At 43.5% G+C, this 23,629-nt stretch overlaps 1 protein-coding gene and 1 long non-coding RNA gene across 2 annotated transcripts; both read right to left on the bottom strand.

Annotated features, from left to right (window-relative positions):
- Positions 1–7,065: 7,065 nt before the first annotated feature.
- On the bottom strand, positions 7,066–8,715 carry LOC118098666. The gene is made up of 3 exons (XR_004694189.1): positions 8,422–8,715; positions 8,030–8,131; positions 7,066–7,839 (listed from the first exon to the last, which is right to left on the bottom strand). It is a non-coding gene; the product is annotated as an uncharacterized LOC118098666 (long non-coding RNA).
- Positions 8,716–19,389: 10,674 nt separating this feature from the next.
- On the bottom strand, positions 19,390–20,817 carry LOC118098601 (musculin). Its single transcript, XM_035142600.2, has 2 exons — positions 20,144–20,817; positions 19,390–19,930 (listed from the first exon to the last, which is right to left on the bottom strand). Exons 1-2 carry the CDS (start codon positions 20,543–20,545, stop codon positions 19,847–19,849), a joined length of 486 nt encoding a protein of 161 aa, XP_034998491.1. The 5' UTR covers positions 20,546–20,817; the 3' UTR covers positions 19,390–19,846.
- Positions 20,818–23,629: the final 2,812 nt, after the last annotated feature.

Below are 23,629 nucleotides of genomic sequence, written 5' to 3'. Positions count from 1 at the left end.
TGGAGATGATGTTTACGTAAAGAAAACAAGTGTGCGTTTTGCCTGTTAGAGGCAGCGCTCCCTAAGTGCTCGGCAGCACCGCGCAGATGTTTGCACTGTAAACACCATAGTGGATATTAGAATGATGTAAACCCAGAGCGTCTGCAGTCGATTACCACCTCTGCTACTCTGCCTCTTTATTTCTTACGTTGGAGATCTGCGATAAAGCTAATTTTATCCAATCCTCTGCAGCACATTTCACTCACGTACTGTATTGTGTGATTGGATGATGGACAGCCGCTTGCCTTTCCATGGGTTTGTGTGCGCTGCAGTTGTAATGGCGACAGAGCAGCAGGGATGATGGAGACGTGTGCTCGGATTGATAGCATCTCTGAAAGGCAGCTCCCCTGGGTTAATGGGGGAGTTATCCTATTAGGGCCCCTCCTCTCCCCTCCCTCCCACGCACTCCTCCCTCTTTCTGCAGGAGAGAGCACCCATCACTGCCCGGACTCTCCTGCAAGAGGGGAAGAGGCTAATGGCCTCTGCTGCACCGTCCTCTCCTCAGTCTTCTCCTCCCTCTCTGTGTCAGTCTTCTGTCTCTCTCTTTGCTCGTCTCTCTGCGTCGTCCTTGCTGCTGATTTCCAGGATCGATAATTCTCTGCGTGTGCCCCTTGCACTTCCCTCCCAACATGTTGGGGCCATAAATCAGCCCTCAGCGTCTCGGGCAGGAAGGATGCCTCAGCTAGAAAACATCTCAACCAAGTGCAGGTCAGGCGGAAAGGTGAGGACAGCTTAACGGACTGTCCCCAATAGCATGCCCTCCTCTTTCGTTTCTACAAAAGAGACTTTTTTTTTCTTGAGTCAAAAGATGGGTGGGGAAGTAAATTAGGAAGCCACATTAAGCTGTCAGCCGAGACTTAGAGCAACACAGACACATGGCTTTATACATACGTGCTTTTCGAGAAACCGCACCAAGCAACGCAAAGCCACATTCATAAATAAAATGCATTAGGTGCAAAAAAAAAATGGAAGAAGTGAACTTTATAGAGTGTTTACTCCTCCTGAGGTTTCTAGGATGGGGTTAAATGAAGCCAGAGAAAATGTTTTACTTAAATGTGATTTATTGCCGTTGCCCGATTACGTATTGTTTAAATATCTCTGCTCAAATCAACCGCAGCCGCCGGAGAGGCCGCACCACAGGAAAAAACACAACCACCCTCTTTTAAAATTCTTTCAAAAGAATCTTGTTGTTTAAAACCATTGGACTGTTTATAAAGATCGACGACATGACTGCTCCCCAACAGTAAAGCCAAAGCGTCTCTATCGCCACCTGGACACTGGGTGCAGTATTGGCGTTAAATCCCGCCTCCTCCATGTTAACGGATGGGAGATGGACCAAACTAAAAAGTCAAAGTACACATTAAATCAAAATTCCTTGTCATTTTAAGTCAATTTTATCAAATATTGTGCATATTTCATTCGGCTTCTATTAGTTATTTGATGCTTGCGGGTCGAACCATCATGATTGAAAGCTGAGACTGACTTGCAATTGGTGGAGCATGTCTGTGGCTGGGATCTCGATATCACTGCTCCATCCCCTACTGCGCAGACTCTGGCTCCAAATGTGCAAGATGGCTGAATCCGGCATATTTTTCCCTCATTTCTGGATAGCAGGAGAAAGTGGAGACGCATCGTCCATCTTGATAGCCACACTATGTTTAAAACTTAACTCTGCTGATCCATAAGTCACACTGTCTTCCTCTTTCAAAGATATTTCCATCATATATACAGTGTCCTCATAGCACTTTCTGTATGTTTGATAATGAAAGTCAGAGATGAGAAATCTTTGAAGGTCTCAGGATCGTGCATCTGTGCTCCTTGCAGACTGTTCACTCCTTCCTCCAGAGCTGCTGCTTATTTCCCCGTGGCTTCTGAAGGCAGCACAAAGACGTTGACCTGTAGGCCTCGGTAATGGCCCCTCGGTGGCCATCCTGTCCATCGTCAGCATAGCTGAGTGCTGAGGCGCATGACATTTTTATGCTGCAACATATGCAACTCAACCATATCGGCAAGGGTGCACTTGCAAGACGTTACTGCGTCGGAAGTGAGGAGAGAACCGTAAAAAGTTGGAGAGATTAAAACAATCTTATAGATCACAGTTGACTAGGGCCTACATGTGGCCGCGCTCTCGCTCGGTCGGACAGTAATTACGAATTGTGCTGCAGGATCTTCAGGACATCAAAGTTGGTATGGGTGAGGTGACTCACCCACAGCGGGGGAGGCTGATATATGGTATGAGGAGGGAGACGGTATGAGGCTCGTTGAGGGGCTCATGGGGAAACCTCTTGGACAAACTCTAACTGCTCCGCGTTCGCCCTTGTGACCCATGATCCTGACAGCGTTTGGTCGGGACTGGAGAAATATTGTTGCTTTTTCCGAAGAGAAAATTCTTCAGGCAGAACAGAGTCAGGCATTCGATGTGGTTTTTTGTTTTTTACCGAGGATGAAGGATAGAAAACATAAGACAAGGATCGTGTTTATCTTTCAGCCTTCCACTGTTTTAAATAATTATAATTTTCAATGGGGACTGCTCCACTTCTTGGGTCTCAAATCCAAGCGCTCTGCTCCTTTATTTCTTTAGGATATGAATATTAACAGTGGAGCCAAAAACTCACAACTAGTTCAAACAGTGTGAAGAAGTTTCTCTGCCAACACTTTATGATTTTGAGTCAAAGGTATTTCCAGACGAAGCCAATGTTTTCCCCACCAGACTATAATTGTGCTGATTTACACCAGGGGACACTTCATTTCTCCTCCTCCCTCCTGCATTAAGCTTCAGTGCAGCACAGACCCACCATTATATCTCTGCATTACCATAAAGAATACACAGATAAGTGGAGACCGCTACCAGACAATGGCTTTTCTATTGCAAGTGTGGGTAATCGTCTTGAGGAGGGAGGCACTGTGTTTTGGCAAATTGCACCAGATTCATCTGGCTATAGGCATCCCCTTTCCTGCTCGCTCCTCAGGTTTCCCCCGCCCCGTCACAGTGGAGGGGCCTTATCGTGCTGCCCGCTCTCAATAGGCAGGGGCCGACACTGAGATTTCAGATGCTGGCCAGCCTCTCTCAGGGAACAGGTGTCCCCTCTGTCTGGCTGCGGTCGAGGTCCCGCGGTGGAAGCATGGGAAAGGGCAGCCACCGCAGAGGTTCTACCCCAGCGGACAGGTAACAGTGCGCCTTTCAGCTCAGCCATGAATTCAGCTAAATTGGCATCCTTTTAGGGACCACGGAAGGCAGTTGGAAGTAGAAAATAAAGAGCGGAAATTCGCCCAATGATTCCCTGTTGGCTTGAGGAGTAAGGTGTTCTCACAATGGGGAAGAGAGAAACGATTTTGATGTGTAAATGAGATAAGAAAAAGGGGTTTTGTCCTGAACTACTTTACATAGAACGGCCCCGACTCCAGTAATAAAGTCAGTACATTCACATAAAGGAATTATTTAGTCTGTCATTGTTTTCTGTAATAGCGGATTAGAAGAATATCAACAAAGTAACAAGCATCATCTCCTGGGGACAAACTCTTTTTCTCAGACAGAAAATCTGACATGAGACGAGAGGGATTTGGGGCCTTGTGGTGAGCAGGTCACCCTGAGATCAAACGAGCGGCGGTGTCAGCCCCGAAGGGTCCAGCTCATCTGAGATCAATGGTGCAGGTGTGGAGGGGAACAGAGGGCAGGTAAATATCTCGGAGGCTCACACCACCCACTCCTCATCACACATCTGCATGAGCGTGGACAGATGTGGTGAAAATACAACTTCAAGTCAGGATTTAAGTCCTGAAGTCGTAACCAGGGGGGGAGTTTATTGGTCAGGAAGCCACTATAATTAATGTCTAAGTAATGAAAAGTAATTAATGTTATTGGTGCTGCAACAGTTAGGCTCTTCATGTTAACTCTCACTGACAATACACGCGCCCTGTGATCTCCTCCATTCATAAACGTGGCCCAACATAAACAGATAAATCATCACAGTCAACCGTGGCCTGGAGGAAGCTCTGGGGCTGAGGGAACAAAGGCATTTGCAGATGTCATGACGTGACCTCTGCGCAGAAAAAATTCTGCGGAGTGATAATATATCGATGGGGACACCATTAAAAACAGTTTCAAGGTCCTCCGCGGATTCATTTGCGCTGACCCAGAATGCAGTATTTTCTTAACACAAGCAGCAGGCCGCTTTGATGTTATCTCCCTATCCAAACAGTGGAGGGCCGGCTGCCCCCGCCCTGCCTGTGGCCGCGGAGGACGGCGTCGATTAATCACAGTGAGGCCTGTGAGAGCGCGCCCATAAATCGCCTCTCCGCTCCTTAAACAGGAGAGTCCCAGGGCGCAGCGCCGTCATTTATCAACACTCTCCCCTCACTCCGGATGAGGGGTAAATAAAACTCTGAATATGTGGCGGTGGGGAGCAGGAGGAGGGTGTCCTGGGATGTTGAGCATATCCAGTGGTGTAATGGTAAATAAAGAAGTGCCTAAACTCTGACCTCCGAGCAGTCATCAATTTATTTTGTTTGGTTATTGAGTGTTTTCACACATTTACCTTTGAGGTACTTCATAGCGTTGATATTGTACTTGGGCAACAATCGTATCGATTACATCATTAATGGCACAGAGTTTAATAATAAAAATAATGGTAATAATTGTGAATTTATAAGGAAGAAATGCACAACAGACAAACATTTCATTCTATTTGAGTCTCTGTTGCATTAAGTCCAATTGGAACTTTGTTAAAGCTTTGCTGTAACATTTTTTGCTGCCTTTGTTTATTTTCTTTTTCTTAGTCAAAATCTATCTCCCTGCACCAAAAGGCACCTTGTAGAATTTTTTAACACATATTTCCAAACAGATGAGAATATTGATATCTTTCAAGCAAGCATGCTAAACATCACCAGGATTTGTTCATCTTATTCGACTATTTTAGGTTTTGCTGCTGCTCAAAATTTTTTCGAGATGTTTCTTTGAGCAACATCATAATTGATTAATTGAAAAAAAATTGCATCTTTTAAAAAAACTAATCTGCATAATCGTTGTCATTAGTTGTGTTGTTGAGAGATAAATGGTGATAGCGATGCATAATGTTTTCCTTGAGTGGAAGTTGAGAAAATAATTCATTAGCTTGTTGCTGAGAAAGTTTCACATTATAGTAAAACTAAGTGCAGTGGATTGTATTGAATTTTATGAGACAAAAGCTCAGAGAATGTCAGTTGATCAAGTTGGGCTGATTTCTATTTGATTTCTAACTATAAGGTTAAAATCATTTCATGTCATCTATGTGATTACAACAGACAGTTTTGGACAAGCCAGAACAAAGTCTGGATTTATATTTCATAAATTTTACTTTTATTATTTATCGCAGAGAAAACACAACTCTCACACTTATATACATGTCAAGGTCACACAAGAAGAAATGAACTTCCTCAGATCAGCTCCATTTCTGTGGATTTCAACTTTGAATCCTTGTTTGGACGGATGGAATTTGGTAACTTTTTTAGGAAAACATACTTTAGCATCCATCCTTAAACACAACATCACGCTGGGAGCAATCATGAGTAAAAACATTTTCCCAGGATTCCTCTCTGGGCCCGGCGGCGGGGGGTGTAAACATTACTCCTTGTGTCCGGCAGTAAGACTAAAGTCCTGTGAGACTCTGGGAGAAGCAGCAGCAGCAGAAAGCACTATCTCCATCATCGGTGCTCACCGGGCCTGTCCTCACACTGGCAACCCCACAAAGCCTGCCCGGAGACAGATGACAGCGCCACAAAGACAACACAGGTGGCTGGCTGCAGACCACCTGGAGCAGAAAGAGCTCGGCCACGCTAAGACCTCTGAGAGACTCCACAGAGTTTGGAAATGGCGGTGGGGGAGAGAGGGAGAAATATTATGAAGGGGGTGGTGAGGGGCAGACGAGGTAAAGAGTTGGATGAAGAAACAGACAGCTACCGAATGAAGGGAAATGAACAGAGTGAGCTGAGACAAAGTTGCAGGAAGTTCTTAGCTATGCTGGGATCTCCTATAAGCTTTTAGGAAATAATAAGAGATTTCGGTAAATGCACCTATTTATCTTTGTAGCTGAAAACTTAAAGAAAGTATTGTCATGTCCTGGTGGTAAATATGAACCAAATCTGCATACCAGCACATGGAAAACTCCTGCACTGACTAATATGTTATGTCTTCAAGATACAAAGGGAAAAAAAGAGAATTTGTGGTTTTAAATGGATGGTATTTATGTCAAGCTTTTTCCAGTGTTATCGACCACTCATAGCACTTTACAATATCGGCCTCATGTACCCACACATTCATTCAGCGCGTCTATATGCAGCATGTTTATCACACATCCATTCATATCTGATCGGCAAATCTGGGGTTTGCCCCCAGGGAGCCAGGGAATCCAACCACCGACCTTAAGGTTGGTGGACGACCCTCTTTACCTGAACATGAACCTTTTTGACAGCAGGTAATGCTGCAGACTCCAGGAGCGGTGACTTGCCACTGTTCTTTTTTTCACTTCAGTTTTTATCTAGATTAAAAGACACAATTTGTGTATTAGTGAGATGTTTGTTGGCAGATTTTCTTAAACCTTTTAGATCGATTCCAGACCAGATATCTCCCCATCTGTCCGGTCTTTGTGCTAAGCTAAGCTAACCAGCTGTTCCACAGACGTGTGAGTGGTGAATCTCAATCAAGAAACGACTCCTTCAAGAAATGTGTTACCTGCACCAAGGTGGTTATATCAGAGTTTGTTTGTATGTTAGCTGGCAGGATTACCCAAAAATTACTGGACATAAAATATCCTAGTAGTATTTTCATTTGTTCATTTGTTGATCATCTAAATTGTACAAATTGTTGTTTTCTTTATTCTGGAATGGGCCATTTATATTTTAATACTTTATATTTACATTGGGAGCAGATCCCCTCTACAGAGGCAGCCATGTTTTCTACAGGAGTCCAGACTGGACAAACTTAACACCTTTTTAAAGTTTTTATGACAACTGAAGACTGCAACAGGTTCTCTTTCATGTTTGGAAGGGGAGGGGGAGGTGAGGGGTATTCAGCTGCAGCATGCAACTACACCACTAGATGTCACTAAATTCTACACACTGAACCTTTAATAGGTTTGATGGCTTACCTTGTATTTCCCCCCTTAATTTAATGCAAAACCACAGTTTAAACAGATGAACATAAATTTGCACACCAAACATTTTGAATTGTATTTCGCTCCACAAACATTGGGCTCTTTTGTCTTTTTAACATTTTGTAAAGGAATATATCAGATGTATAAACATATATATATAAACACATAAAATACTTGTCACCCTTTAATGACACATACTCCATGGTTTTATTTATAGTGATGGATAAGCTCATCAAAGCGAAACCTACATCTATCACCAGCATCAGCGAAGGCCTCGTCTCAAATGTCACAATAAGGCGGCTCACATCAAATCTGACCTCTCCCTCTTATTTCCTTTAACAATAGCCTATACCATTTAATGATGATATGGTCTGTCATGCTCCATAGTGCAATTACATGCATTACTTTCAAGAGGTTTTCTCCTGACCAAGATGAATCTCTCCTCGAGACCCGTGTTCGTGTCCACCTTTGAACTGAGAGAGATGCTTTAGTGCCGTGACCTCAATCCATTCCCCTTTACAGAGCGCTGTGAACTTTTATCCAGACAGCACAATCCCCTGGATCAAATTCTCCAGCACCACGGAGAGTCTCTGGAGCCAGTGGTGGACGTCGAAGCCTTTCAGACCTCAGATCAAGTTTTTTTTCTGTGCCGGACATGACCAAAAGTTAGGCTCTGCAGAAATGGAAGAAGGTGAAAGACACGGAGAGAATAAAATAAATTCAGACAGCGCGCTGGTCTGGATCAGGGTTGATTTGAAATACAGGACGTGGCTTGTACTCCCAGCGGTTGCCAGCTTCAATTCTTTTGACCTCCTGCTATTGTCGGGGCTTTTACACGGCTGTAATAGCAGATATGACCTTACCTGCTGCTGGAGGAGCAGCATTGGAACATCATCATGGCAGTTTGATAAGCCTCCGTTCTGTCATTGTGCTGAAAGCCACCCACAGGTTTCCTTTAAAACATACTGTACACACACACACACACACACACACACACACACACACACACACACACACACACACACACACAGAAAAGTCAAGGGTCTGTTATTCTTGTGTTAGCTTTGGAAAATAATCATTCCCCGTCCATTCTTTCCTTTCCTTTTTTCCCTTTTCAGTATCGTTGTTTCCGTCTGTCCTTGTTGTCGAGTGTAATTTTTTCTTCTTCCCCGTGTCAGTATCCCTCCTCCATTGCACACACGTCTCTTTTCGACCTATTTATAATAAAATACTCCCCCCCTTCTCCTGATCTCACCTCATCAGTAGCACTTCCCCATGTGCGCTGCAGTCTCCCGTGTATCTGCCTGTCTTCCATCTGGGTCCTTGGTTGGGAGCCCTTCACCCCCAGCGCGAGGCCTGTCTGTCTGCGAGCCACCTCAGCAGCTGTCATGAAAACCAAACAGACACTCTTAATTGGTGTTCCAGACTCGAGGAAACTGGACTAAAATATTTGCATAATTTCACAGAGGACGGAGGAAATTGTTAAAACATGTGGGGCCGAGGCCCGGGCTGATGTAACCCTACACCCGCCAGCCGAGTGGCTCTTGGGTGCCACCCAGCGCCAACAGTGCCAGGAAGGAATGGTGGTGGTGGTGGTGGAGGGGGGTGGTCGACAGGGGTGAGGGGAGGGCAGGCGAGGAGAGAGAGGTGAGGAGTGAAAAGGTCATTCTGGCTGATCCTATCAGAGCGTCTCACCTTCTCGCTCTGCTCAGAGCCAGAGAGGACCCGACACAGGCGGAGCCGAGGCTGTGGTATCATATGAACACTGCACTGGGTGTTTCTTGTTAGGGAGAACTTTTCTTTTTTTCACTGAAATGTCCCCTATTGCTCTTAAAGATATATGCATGGCTGTTTGCATAACTCACTAAAGTCTTGATTTTTAGAAAGTAAAGTAAACAAATAGGTTTCCATTTTTTATTTAGTTTAGTTAGTTTTTCTTGTATCACTTTGTGTGTGTGATCACATCACAGTATAGAAAAGAATAAAATATCGCTTATATTAGTAATTTCCTATATAAATCGTAGGGGTCACCAGATGATTAACAAGTTAGGATAGATGAATAAATACATATTAAAAAATGATTGCCAAAATACAGGACAGTTTTAACAAGACGTTTTCATATTGAACATTACGCGCATGTAAGAAAAACGTCTATTACTGTTTAAAATCATATTAATTAATTAATCTGTGTAAATGATGGAAAACAAGCAAATAAAAGATACATAATCCAGAGTCCAATCCAAAAAAAGACTCTACTTTCTTAAAGTTGATGTTTAAAAAATCCCAACACATGGTGCATTGCTTTTTTTGGTGATGTTACTGACAAATAAATTCGCCATGTCCATCATTTCTTAAAGATTACAGTATATAGTCCAAACTGTCTCTCTGGAATGTACGGGAAGCAGGACAGTACATATTTGTGCATCCAGGTATAACATAAACTAAGATTAGATATCATAGATAAGACAGACTTTATTAATCCTGAAGGAAATTCTTGTGCCATATTACAGAAATACAATAGAATAAAACAATAGTGTAAAAAATATAAATGAATAAATAAATATAAAGTGTATACTGAGGGGCAAAAGAAAGTAGTAATGAGTGTGTGTCTATGTGGTCCTGTATGAGTATGCATAAGAATGTTATATTATTATACAATATAGAAACTATACAGTACATTTATATTTTGATGGATAATTGTTTAAATACCTAAATTAATAAATAAATCATAAAAATAGACATAACAAAATGCACGAGGATTAGTACATGTGAGTGTTGTGCAGCTCTGGTGCAGACCCTGTCCTCCTCCGTCCTGGTTCCCACATAACAAACCCGAGTGGTGGGCGTTCACAGTCACTTCTGAGGCAGGGCAGGACAATTAAACTAGTCTGGGCCATGTGGAAAACACATAGAGCTTTAAATGCCCTCGCTGGAGATAACATGAGCGCCATGCAGATAGATCACGTGGGAGCCCCCATTTACTGGGGATGCCAGCTGCAGCGAGACACTGCGGCGAGCTTTGTCACCTTGTAAACCGAAGACGAGAGACAGGGAAGCGTGGGGGGCGGTGAGCGGTGCCACAGTGGGTCTTTTTGTTGCACACCAGAGGCGGAGGGAGCAGAGAGAGGGAACGAACTGCACGGGGCTTCATAAAAAACGTGGAGGAGGCCGGCACGAGACGCCTGAAGTGGCTCAAACAAGCATCAGGTGTCTGTGGGATTTCAAGGGAAATTTCATGTTGCAAAAGTGTATTTTATGGTCGTCGGCGAAGAGAGACTGTGAAACACAAGCCAGTGATTGTTGAAAGGAGATATCATTCGGGTTTTCCTTTTTTTTTCTTTCTTGCAATATAGATGCAAATGAGCCATCACGATTCCTACACTTCAGTTTCGAGGAAAGGGCTAATTACGAATTCACCAGAGCTACAAGTAATTATTTAAAAAAACATTGTATTGCCGAGGAAGCGATTAGATCTAATCAAGTGGGGATAAAGTGGGTAAACAGATCATTAAACATCAGCTCCTTATGAATACAACATAATTATTAAATGATTATAGTGATTACACACCCACCAGGGTTTGTGGCTTGTCTTCATTATCACACTGATTAATCAATGCCACTGCAGGCTCCGGCTGCTGGAATATCTACAGTGCATAGGAGATGCATTACGAGGTTAGAAAACAAGAACATTTCTATAGAACAATGAAAAATATAGAAAACAAACTCAGATTTTGGTCATAAAAAGCTGAAGTAAATATTTTTGATGCACTTTTTTATATTTCTAATCATTCCTTCAAAATCACTCCGATTTAAAATACCCAACTTTTAATTAAATGTATTGGAAGACTTTGTAACTATATCATCATAAAATATATATCTGCTTTTTGCATAATATATAAACAATGGAAGAGGAGTTCTCCCTGATATCCATTGTGTCTCCTCACAAATTAATCAATGTCATCGGCCCAGAGAGCAGGAGAAGGATGATGGATGGAAAACGTCTGCATGGCACCCATGTGACACAACCATGTGTGTGTGAGAGCATCTGTGATGCAGTGACAGAGGAGGAGAGAGAGCATGTGCCCGTCTCACTGGTGCAGAGAGGAAGGAAGAGACAGCCAGAAGAAACAGTGTGCGTGTGTCTTTTTTCAAGTGTGTGTTTGAGTACGTCTTTCTATGATGACAGAACAAACGACCTCCCCTGTCATGCGTGGCCTTGAGAAACCTCTGTGGAGTCAGGGCTCCCATCAGCCCCGCGGCGCTCTCCGGCCGTCCTTGGAGCTGCCTGTTTGTCTCTTTCCACACCGCCGAGCGGCCAAACAGCAGGGTCCTCCGTCTCTCCCACGGGTCAGGTCCCTCTCAACCCCTGGGAAGCTTTGATCTGACGGACAGAAGAAGGGGGTCTGAGAGGGGCTTTGGGAAGCTCTAAGCTCTGGGTAAGTGTGATGGGGGAGCAGAAAGATAGACAGGAGGGGGATGGTCCAGGTCAGCGGGGGTCAAAGGCCGGTGTCCATCTCGACTGTCCTTCTGTTTGTTGGCTGCAGAAGAAAAACTGCTACCACACACTCGTACAAATAAAGACACACCATTTAAAGCTGAATACACTTGCAATAAAAATGGATCTAATTATGTAAACCTTTCATGAATCCACTCTAACAGCAGCCAAAATCAGGGATTTGCTGGTGAGCACAGTGGAACATTCAATGTTTAGGATCCAGATATCTCCATTAGATTAGTGTGGTGACCAAAACGGAGCTTAAAGTAGGCCGAATAATCAAGGAGTGAAAAATTACTGCAAATAAATGCTAACCCTCTCTTTTATATGAAATAGTTAAGTGTTTGCTAACAGGTTTACCATTTTAACTCAAACATACAACATGTAACTTATCAAAACGATAACAAAAGACCCAGTTTGATGACATTATGAAGCAGTGTGGGATCATGGGAGTTGCTGCCTCCACCAGCATTGCCGAAGAAAATCTACCTGACGTGACTCAGGCACAAATCATGTTCGCAGATGAGGTAATGTTTCAAAATGTTTATTTTAATACGCAGCAAACGGCAAAGGAATTAGCATGATCCCTTTCGAGTGTCGAATGCAAACAGTGACTGACTGAAGTGAGTTATTCCTTCTTCATGCGTCGTTTGCCCCAGAAGTTTTAGCAGAGAAGGACAAAGCCGCAGGTGAAGTGGATATGACGCAATTAAAAAGCAATAAAAAATAAACCTTGGATAATGTAAGTACACAAGTCCAAAAAATATATAGAACATGGGTCTAATTTATTTAAGAGATTTTAAGGAAGCATTGCTACATATTATATTTTTAAAAGGTCAATTTGGTTTTGCACCTTATTTCTGCAACAAAAAACAAAACAACAAGTATTGCAGGTTTACACAATCAGAAATATAATAGAATATGTTTGTAATTATTATAAAATCTGAATTGAACAGTTTTTTTTATTTATACGAATGTGGATACAGCTGATGAGTCACATTTCCAACAATTACGCCCAGAACAGCCACGACCAGAGAGAGACTGAAATCCACCTTTTTGCTTGTTCACCTGTGTGAGTGGTTGACGTGTGTGATCACTGGGTATGAATGCAGAGCTCCACATGTGCCCCCCCCCTCTCATCCCTCTGCCTCTTCCCCAGGGGCGGCCTCTCTGACCACCACACAGCCATCAGCCGTCCGCTCACTCCCACCCAGGACAGCCCCCTTTTGAAGGCTGAGTAATTAACGTGCCATCCGATACACCATCCGGCCACAGAGGCTCTCTAGGGTGACACACGCACACACACACACACACACACACACACACACACACACACACACACAACACACACACACACACACACACACACACACAAACCTGCATGTGCACTTGCATGCTTACACGCACAGGTGATCCATCAAGCAGTGTTAACTGGCTGAGTGTCGCTGTCAGCTGCGTCTTGGTGTATGATGGTGACCCTGGGGTCGGCCCAAAGAGACCATCATGTGCCATAATGACAATCCCCTCTTCACATATTTGGAACGGGATGCACAATAAAACCAGTCCTGAGGATGTGAGCCTTTAACAATTACCCTAAAGGGGCAATTCCAATTTTTTTTTTCTCTCACTTTAAAATGTAGTTTTATTCCATTTTGTGAAATACGAGGGTGAATAAAGCCTCATTTTGTTGGATGTCTAATCTAAAGGCTACTTTGAACAGACCTGCTCCATTATTGAGACAATAGATTTTTTCTTCTGGCTTTTCTTTCAGTAAAGTTTTCCCTCATACAAATACAAAAAACGAAATAATTAAATCATTATTTAGTGCAACATTGACAAATGTTAAATGTTATATTAATAAATTTGACCAATATTAACAAATATTTTCTGTAATTTTAAACATTAATAAAGCTAATTTAGACTTATCACTCAAAAAAGGTTGGTTTTGGTTTTAATAATGATTTACTTTTTGTGTATGTGAACGTTGTGTATGAGATGTGTGTGCGTGTGTGTTTTCCTGACGCTGCTTCATAACATTACACATGAAGCTTCCTCTGTGTTGCAAAACTCCACTTTAACTTTAACAAAAGTCACATTAAAAAGAGTAATTGGGGGAATTGTAATGATGATGAAGTCTTTGAAGGTAATTCATTAAAAGCAAGGATCATTATCACACAAAAATCAGTTACTTGGCCTCCGTTCTCAAAATGTAAAACACCCACAATGACCCCCGTTGCACCTGTGCCGACTCCGCTGTCTTCAAAGGCAGTAAACAAGAAAAGTGACCACGTCTCAATAAATTTCTCCCGTTTCTCCCCGGAATCTTTTCGGGCGTCACGTTCTGCACGATGACCGTGAAATCAATTTGATTTCTGGTGTGGTCATGCAAAGTTCAGGCCTCTTAGAAGAAAGGTTGGATTTTGGGTTTAGTTGCTCGTATGTGGCCATCGGAGACGCATGACAGAATATTTTTTGGAACGGGGTTAAAGGTGATGCGGGAGGCTGTCAAAATAAGACGGATGCCAAGGAAAGCTATCCTTCCTGACATTTATTTGGACTTGTACAAACATTTAATTTGAGTAATTAGCTTGATCAAAATGATGCATCCCTTCTAAAACTATTTGTCAACCTTCCAGAATAAAAGCACCCTGGATAAAAGACTCTTTTATTTTAGATGATCGCCTTCACATCCACCAAAATCACCTTGATGAAAACACAACAAAAAGGTTCTGCTCTCCATGTGCTGTCCACAATTGCTCTGGGCAAGGAAAGCCTGTTTTATCTTTTTTCTTTTTTGTGTGAAAGAGCACTTTTGATGTGGCCAACTCTGCCACGGGCAATGTGTCAGAAAAGAAAGACAAAAAAGGACAAGAGAGGAGAAGAAAAAAAACTTCTAATCCGTAGTTGCAGGTGTGTTTCACTTTTGTTGCCCCACCAGAAGTTCACAACAGAGTTGATGACAAAGGGCCGAGCCCCATGCAGCCCATTGTGGCCCGCAGAACAATATGCAGGCTGTGAATGGCTAATCCCTCTGGACCGCTGACAGGTAGGGCCTTCAAGCAACCTGGGGACTCATTTCTCCACTGGGCTGGGCCGCTGTCTGACAGGGATGGGAAAACCCAGACTACTTACAGCGACTGAGCCTTTCGCCCCCAGAGCAGAGACTGAGAGCCATTGTGAAGGGAAAATATTATCTCCATTGTCAGGTTGTGGCCGTCTTTGTAATGTCAGAAGATGAACTTGGGCAGAATGTGCCACCGGAGGGGGCAATGGAACAGCGGAGGAGCCGGCTCTGACTGTGTGAACGGTCTGAAACCGTGTCTCAAAACAAGTTCTTCTGACCTCATTCGGGTTACACATAAAGGCCGGAGTCCAAGTATCAGTTTGTGTTGACATTTTCGTTGAGTTTAACTGTGGAACAAGAAGCAAAGTAGCTACAATCTGGTAAAGTGACATTAATACGTGAGCTCTTCCCCGACCCTTTTAAATATAATAAATAATCAGAACAGAAAAATCCTTTTGCACATCTATTAAGTGACATGTGCGTCACAGGAAAGCAAGTGGAACAAACGTCACAGAGTAAGATATTGATAAGCCTCTTTCAATCAATTATCTGATACCTCAAAGTTTTAACTAATATTATTCATGTCATTCAAATGAAGAATTCTTTCAACAAAAGAAATTTAACTTGGATATCAATTTCCCATGCATTGTTTTGTGTATTATATGTTTTCTAATGTCTCTATGTCAGTCCACTCATTGGGACACAGATGACACGATTCTTGACCTTTGTGCGTACATGTGTGTGTTTGCATACCTGCAAGAGCACACCCCAGGTGGACAAAAGGGAAACATGTAGTCGGTGTGTATGTGAAACAAGCCGGGTGAAAGTGTACTGCTGGTGTGAATGTCTTTCTGCGGGAGACAGAAAGGCGAGAACATGATAATAGGCCAGAGGACCACCGCCCAGTGCTTGTAAACAGGGCCCGGATAGCTCCACATGCCCCGAGCGCAAACACTAAGATCGCTTTCTCTCGGCCAACCAGGACACCACCCAAGTAGTTCAGCGCCTGCTCCAACCAACAAGCAGAGCAGGGATGATATTCACCTGTCGCCCAGTTCAGGAGACAATGGAGGATGAGGCCGGGGGTGCTTGTGAGGATGTTGTTTCATCAACCCTCCCCACCTCGCGGCCTCCTCACCCGTCCACGCCAATTAATGCATCTTCCCTTCCCGTCGTCTTCCACTCCTCCTCGTCTCCGTTTGGCTCGACCTTCCCTCTCAGAGTGTCCAGCTCATCCTGCCACAAAGAGCCTCCATTCTCTCCTGAGAGGAGGCTGCCAGTCCCGCGCTGTAACCCAATCACCTTTCTAACAGAGGAGTGTGTCGTCTCCGCAGAGGAACAGGAAGTCTCGCACACAAGGCAGCGCTCCTTCTCTCTGCCTCCGTCTCTCTCTCTCACTCACACTCAGGGATTACACTTAGAAACGCAAATCAACAAAATCCCTGACAAAACGGATTGACATTTAGATTCTGGAGGCGTTTTCTAATCCCTGACATGAATGTTTACTTTGAAATGAGCCTGCTCTTTCATTGACAAGCCTGAATATAATATATCAGATATAATAGGTAGATAATATAGATAATATACTGTATTATACGTATTAAAAGTCCAATGAAGAGGCCAAAAAACAAGAACTCAAACCTTCTAAAATGTGATAACTGTGTAGCTGAAGCCCGACTTACTCCTGTATGTATGCCATAGACAACTGTTGTCACACACACACACACACACACACACACACACACACACACACACACACACACACACACACACATACATGAACAAATTGCAAGGAATATTTAAAGACCTTCGGCGAATCGAGCATTTTCTCCCCCCTGCTTCAACAGTGTTGCAGTGGTTAACCTGTGTGTGCAGGTACATGCATGTAAGGTTTAGTGGCAACTGTATATGTCAGTCCTGGGATACGCTGGCAACCTGTCGATAAGCGATAATGGATGAATACTTCCTCCGATCCAAGTCCAGTTCTGGATCTGTTGCATGTTTCCTGAAACCGAGCTCCTGTTCCACTGATTGCAGCCTGTTATCAAAACACAACATCCCCACATCCATGTTGCAAAACTATCACAATCACAGCACGTTCCAGAAAAGCGACACCTCCACCGTTAATTTAAATGTCTATTTTAGGACGACAGCTCTAAGTTCAGGGGTCAACATTTTCATACCTGGAAAGAATGCATTTTCTAAACAAAGCCCGGATACTCGAGAGGAACTAATCTCCCCATGAGGAAATATATGCATTAGGCCAACGTGATTAAAATAGTTTGGGATTTGCATATCCTTTTTCTCATTAGTGGTATGGAGTGACTGGATATTGAATAACAAACATGTCAGAAGTGGGTTTGGGAAGCTCTGAGGCAGAAGGGCCTATAGTTAGTGTTTCTGAAGCCCTGATGTTGGCTTTGGATCTGTAGTATCTTCCTGTTCAGGGAAATTCTTCCACAAATGAAAATTGCTACAGTTGTCCTCAGTCCAAAGAAGGTTTAACTGAGCTGACCTTCGATTGCCGGTGATCTGATTTTATATCAAAGCAATGTTCAGCGTCGTCTAATTTAATATCTGAACATGTTTGTTAAAAAAAGATGGAGAAAAAAGTATTGATCATTTAAAAAAATAAATAATAATCATGTGAAAATCCCACAAGGTTGAATAAGTTGAATAAGTCACATTAGGTGATCATACAGACGTCACGTTGCCAGGAAAGAGCTTCACTCTGTTGTGACCATGTTGGCCAATGTCAACAGTGAAGATATGGTGACCTCTGCTGGACACAATGGGTCATGGTTCTTAAAAATCAGGGGGCTCAAATTGTGATCCTGTGTCCTTTAACACACCGACAAATGTCATGATGTAACAACAACAACAACAACAACAACAATAATAATAATAATAATAATAATTAGCAGCTTATTTCTACCATCATGATGTCTCCACATGAAGAATCCTGTACTACTAATCATACCCTCTTTCTTTCAAATTTATTAATTATTAATTACCACCTTTGCCTAAAGCAAGCACAAATTCCGCAGCGTGTAAGATCACCCCACTTGTTTCCAGTGCAGCTTGTAGATCGTTGCATTAGTATCACGCACGGTGCCACTTCAGTGTATTTGCATACTTAAAATAAAGTTGTATGGTAAAATTGTAATTAAATTGATCATAAAAATAATTATGAGTCAGAGTTTTGCAGCCTCAACACTCTTGGTGTCTTAAAGAATGACTGAAATAATGATATTCAGTTCTGCACATGTACTTGGTTGGGGCGGTAATTGCAACTCAGCAACACTAATAATTACCTTTAATTTCTCACTAAAAGGGTCACACTTGATATCCACGGTGAAGTGTCTTTTTCCACATTAAGAGACACAAAGCATTGGATGTTATATTAAAGTCCTCATGGGTCAGCTGCTCCATGTGTTCACATTCCTCACCACTAGATGCCAGTCATGTATCATCATCATCATCTGCAGGAGGCGGGATGGAACTGGCCACAGCAGAACTGGGCCATCTCTGCAGCAGTGTTTGCAGCCGGCCTTGGCACAAATTGGCCTAAACTACTTTTGGTTTCATGGTTTTCATTTGTAAAAACGTCTGAGATGTGAAAGCTGTGATCAACTAACTGCAGCAAAGCCAGGCCCCCAAACTCCAGCATGTTGTTGACATGCCAGGTTTTGATTTATGGGCCCTCATTTTGGACGCAGTCAAGATGCACGTTGGACATTTGCAAGTAGCTCTCCCCGGGTGCCTCCTCGGAAGTGGATGGCAGCAGAGAGGAGCTGAGACGGAGTGTGAGAAGGCAGCTCATTAGCTGTCCTGCTCCAGCAGAGTGGCTGCTTTGTCCCAGGAGAGAGCTTCAGAGTTCTGGGAAACTCACCAACACACCGACAGCTGCAGCTCCACATGAACCTGATGAAAACTCGTCCTCTCTTCGTCTGCTTCTTCATCTGAAGCACTTTGTTGCTCTGTCCCTCCAGACTGGCCCGGCCCTGGATTTCCATCCATCTGTACTCACATCATTTTGGGGTTTAACTGTATTAAAGGACTCGTATAGGTCAAGAGATCACTGTCACAGCCACTCTCTCTTTGTCAGTCAGATGTGTGCAAGTGGTCATGAGTGTGTGACTGTGCACGCACAATGTGTGTGTGTGAGAACTTCAGCTTTACTCTGAACTTTTTTCCAGTTTTTGTGACGGTTTCTTTTTTATTTTATTTTCAACTTGTGTAGATTCTCCTTAAATCCATCAATTTTAAATCTACAAAGGATATTTGCACATTTAAATATCACGATGGTGTGTGTGGTACTAATTAAGTTCACTTTTTAGCGAAGAAAAAATGAACATAAGCTTATGCAGTGAAGAATAAGCCTATGAATAAGAGTCAATTGTGATCTGAGTCTTTCCCAAGTGCACAAATAACCAAAAGCTGACATTATTTTATTGCATATGAATGACGCAGCTATTGGCCACATTTCATTTAAACCATCGAGGATCATGGAGCTGAAGAATGTTCATTTCCAGTCACATTACAACCTGCGCCCTGTGATTCAGACAGCTTGATGTGTGCAGGATGTCAACACACAACATGCTGCTAAAATCAATGGAAAAATAAACACTCCAAGTTTAAGAGCAGGACAAAAACATTGGATGATCAGTGTTACCAAACTTTTATCTGAAAAGCAAACATTTTAAAGCATAAAACATACAACAAACACAATAAATAGATCTCCATTACTGCTGCACATGTGGGCCTTATGATGCTTGATATGTTCACATCTAATAACAAAACAGAAACTACATAACCGCACTCAAATACCTGTCAAAAGTACCAGAATATATAACCTTCTATCTAGCTGTAATATACTTTCCAATAATCAACAGCGTAAAAAACCCAAATCCAGAATATAGGAATCAAACGTAAATGAAGACAAGAGGTCACACACTCATTGTAAACTTGCACGACAAAATAAAGTTCCAGAGTTCAGGACGTGGGGGGGGGGGGGCACACATGCACACGGGCCACACAGGAACAGTATTTTTCAAAGATGGGAGAGAACTGGATTGTTTCTGTATCATCTCCTCTCGCTCCATGGTCCTATAAGAGTCTTTATGCTGTAGCTCCACAAAGTCGAACAGCAGCAGTGGAGATGTCCTGGTCCTCGGAGCGGACTGTCATCATGAAAGGCCACGTCTGTCAAAGCAGAACACAACAGGTTCATCAGTCAGGAGACACGTGCGAGACAACTCTCCAAGAAACACACCGAAACGCACAGCAACAAATGAAATGGATCTGCAGAGATATCACTTGAGTTTCACTTCAAAACAATTATTTCACTTTCTCACTCTGCATGCTTGCTATAATTCTAAAAAATCAAACTGAATAGACGAAGTTGTGTCCTCCTACCAGGCTGACAGGGCGCGCAAAGCTGTTCTCGAAGCGGTCCTCCTGCAGCAGCTGCCTCAGGTGGGATATGTAGCTGGAGGCGAGGCGCAGCGTGTCCAGTTTGGACAGCTTGGTGTCCGCCGGTACCCAGGGCAGGCTGGTCTTTAGCCTGGAGAAGGCTTTGCTCAGCACTCTCATCCGCGCCCTCTCCCTGGCGTTGGCCGCGTTCCTCTGCGTCTGCCGCGCCTCCCTCTGGTGCGCCCTGGAGACCCTGCGCTCCTGCTTGTCCTCCGGCTCCTCGTCCGAATATGGGTGAGGGTCGTAGCAGGTCGTCTTCCTCACAGTCCTCCCCAGAGGGTCTGCGGCTCTTCTGAAACACGTCTCATAGTCCTCGGGGTCGCTCGCTGCGGAGCCAGTGGACATGGCTGCTCCACCTGCGCCCTGGAGGCGGACAGGAGTGGCACCTCCGGGCACTTCTGGCAAGTTTGACTCTCAGCTTGATGCGATATTTGAGTGAATTCAAAAAAGTTTTCAAGTCAGCAGTGTGTCCCACTTATTTCAGCCTCAAGCTCCAAAATGGCACAACTTGACAGGACTACAACTGCATGAGGTCACATCTGAAAATAACACCCAAACATGCCTCATTGCTTTGCCACCCCTCTAATTTAAGTGTCCTGGACTTGGCATGTGTACAGTTTTTTTTTGTGTGTGTGGGACATTTCTCCTCCCACTTTTTTCTCCAAAGCCACCATGACCTCAGCAAGACCACAACTGTGTGTAAACCTTTCCTCATCCGCAACCTGACTATCGCACTAAGCCCTGTTAATGATCGCCTCATTGTAGGGGCAGAAATGACTCTGAGGATGTCAGAGGATTGATTATTTCCAAACAGGAATAATAATCCCCTCTAATGTTGGTCCACGGAGGGGCATAACTTTCCCTGATGGTAACACACACAACCCATGGCAACATTTTGGGGAATGCACACACTGTGTAAACACTTCCCAGGTTTGTCGGTCCCACAGATGTGTTTCGTTAATAAAGATGTCTGAAAGGACCTTATCAAAAGTGCCTAATCCTCTGCTGGTTTCACAGAGGGATTGGGTTTCTGCAGATGGAGCAGCTTTTCACACGCAGCCCGAGCTCACCAAGCCCAGCTGTTATCGGTTCCCATGACATCTGGAGCGTTGGCATGACAAGGGTGTGGCAGAGGGACGAGGAGGAACGATCCCCATTCCCATAGTGGGTTTTTTCTTCCCTTACTTTTTTTTCCTGCATTTGTTTTGTGTCCACCAAACTTTTCGGGGAGAGTATCAACCGGCAGCAATGAGAGCGGGTTATATTCTACTGTGGATTGAGATCTACAGCAAACAGAGGGGAGTGGAGAAGGAGAAGATGAGATTGCTCCAGGCCTTGGAGGAAGCTGCAGAGTTGCACAGTGTGTTTGCAGAGATATCAGAGCTGCCGGGAAGGTTTCAGAGAAAGAAATCCTGTGTATTTGTTGTGCCAAACACTATACCCTTCAGACAGAATATCAGATGCAGTCTGTCAGATTTGTGAGTGCCACAAAATAAAACACAGCGCGTATTGCAATGCGAGTCAAGCTGTGGGGGGAAAACAGGAGTTTGGGCGCGTGGGAGCTGCCTTTTCTCTGAATGACTGGGAAGTTCCATATACAGGAATCCATAGATGTTCCCAGAAGACCCCAGGTCCCTGCTAGCTATTACTCTGTATAATATGTGTGAAATTTAGATATTTTTTTACGACAATTGCAAGACTCTGCCAAGGATTACCTAACTGCAGCTGAGATGCTTGCTTGATTTTTGGTAGCCGGCCATGCCAGGGTCACTGGAGGGAGGAATTATTGCTCTGCACTGGTCTGAATGCTGTTCTGAGGGCGGCGTGTGATTTAAATCATCTCACTAATATGCTAATATGGTCAGTCATTAAATATTTGATGCCTTCGCTGTCCACATTTGTTTGTTTATCTGTTATTTAGCAGCATTTAACAAAAACTACTGGATGGATGACCACGTAATTTGGTGGGAGAAGGCTGTATGGGCCACTGAAGAGCCCATTGAGTTTTGGTGTGGATCTGGATCAGATAACAGATCCAAGATTTTTTTTTTTCACTTTCTTTGACATTGTGATATAAGGCGGGTTTTTTTATGAAAAAAGCAAATCCTATTTTGGGAGTTGATATATGAGTGTGCACAATTTTATGAATTTAATTTGATTGAAGTGGACAGTTGGGCCTTGGCGGAGGATATGTGCTCTTCTAGTGCTACTCTATAATATCATTGGTTTATAATGACGTTCCAATTCAGTTTTTCAGTGTCAAAGTGCATTTCGCTGGGATTTTGAAGCGCTCTGTGGTTTTTCCTCTGCTCAGATTTCCGGCTCCCCTCTACCAAGAATGCTTCTTAATCCAAGGACACATTCCTGTGCTTCCCACAACCCCGCTCTTACACCACTTTCACAAAACCCCCAACATCAGCTGGACCTTTTGAGGGATCCCTGCTCTTAGCTTAGCCTTGGTCCAGGCAGGCTGCCATCTCTATCCGCCGTCACTGCATCAGTCAGCAAGGTGAACGGCCTGACGGAGGCACTCAGAGGTGCAAGCGAAGGGATTCTGCTGTCGGATTTACTCCCACGTTGATAAACCGTCTTTTTTTTTTAAGCATTGCATAAAAAAAGAATTGGCTCGGTGACATATTCCAACCTGCTGCTTCAGTCACTGCCAAACGGAGGCAGGTTGACATGAAACACTCGGCTCATTAGTCATTCTCCAGACGCTCAAGTAAAAGCAAAAAATATTGTGGAAAACATCGGTGTAATTGATGGTTACATGGTTATTGTATTAGCCCTGGGAATTATTACATTCAGGGCCAACGGTAATAAATATCACTTGAGACTTGACTTGAAGGGAGAGCCAGCGTTTGTCTATCAGCAGAGACTTTCAGGGGTCGCGACCTTCACTGGGGCCCGGTGCTGGAGAAGCAGAGGGACAGGTGCTCGCTCATGATGTCAGAGGCCTTTGTCTGTTTCTCTCACAACTTCCTATGATCTCCATTCAGGCAAGCGTAAGACTGTACATTGTACAAATCATTTATGAATTCAAAGTTATGCCGTTAAATTATTATCGTCTCTGTGGCTTAAGAGACACCACAAATGAATACTAACCAGATTCAGGACGCTGTTTAATAATTAATAATTTACATAGGATTCACTCAGACCTATGTCTACACCGCATGTTTCGATTGAGAAGTGTTAAATTCTTCCCTGAACCGGCAATAGGCTACACATCACTTTTCCAGCTGCAAGAAAAGTTCTTGTCAGTTCTTCACTAGACTGAAATAATAAAGAGAATATTCTAGAATGTTCTATCTTTGAACATTTGAAGGTTCAGACAACACGTTTTTATCCGTCTCTTTTGAAAACACTGTCTTTGCGAGATGTAAAGATTTGATATAAATCATTATTCTGCAGTGATAAAAAAAAAAAAAA

The sequence above is a fragment of the Hippoglossus stenolepis genome, chromosome 19 (genome assembly GCF_022539355.2).
Source record: "Hippoglossus stenolepis isolate QCI-W04-F060 chromosome 19, HSTE1.2, whole genome shotgun sequence".
Classification (NCBI taxonomy): domain Eukaryota; kingdom Metazoa; phylum Chordata; class Actinopteri; order Pleuronectiformes; family Pleuronectidae; genus Hippoglossus; species Hippoglossus stenolepis.
Note: the sequence above shows the minus strand (reverse complement) of the source record. Positions and strands in the feature narration are given on the sequence as shown.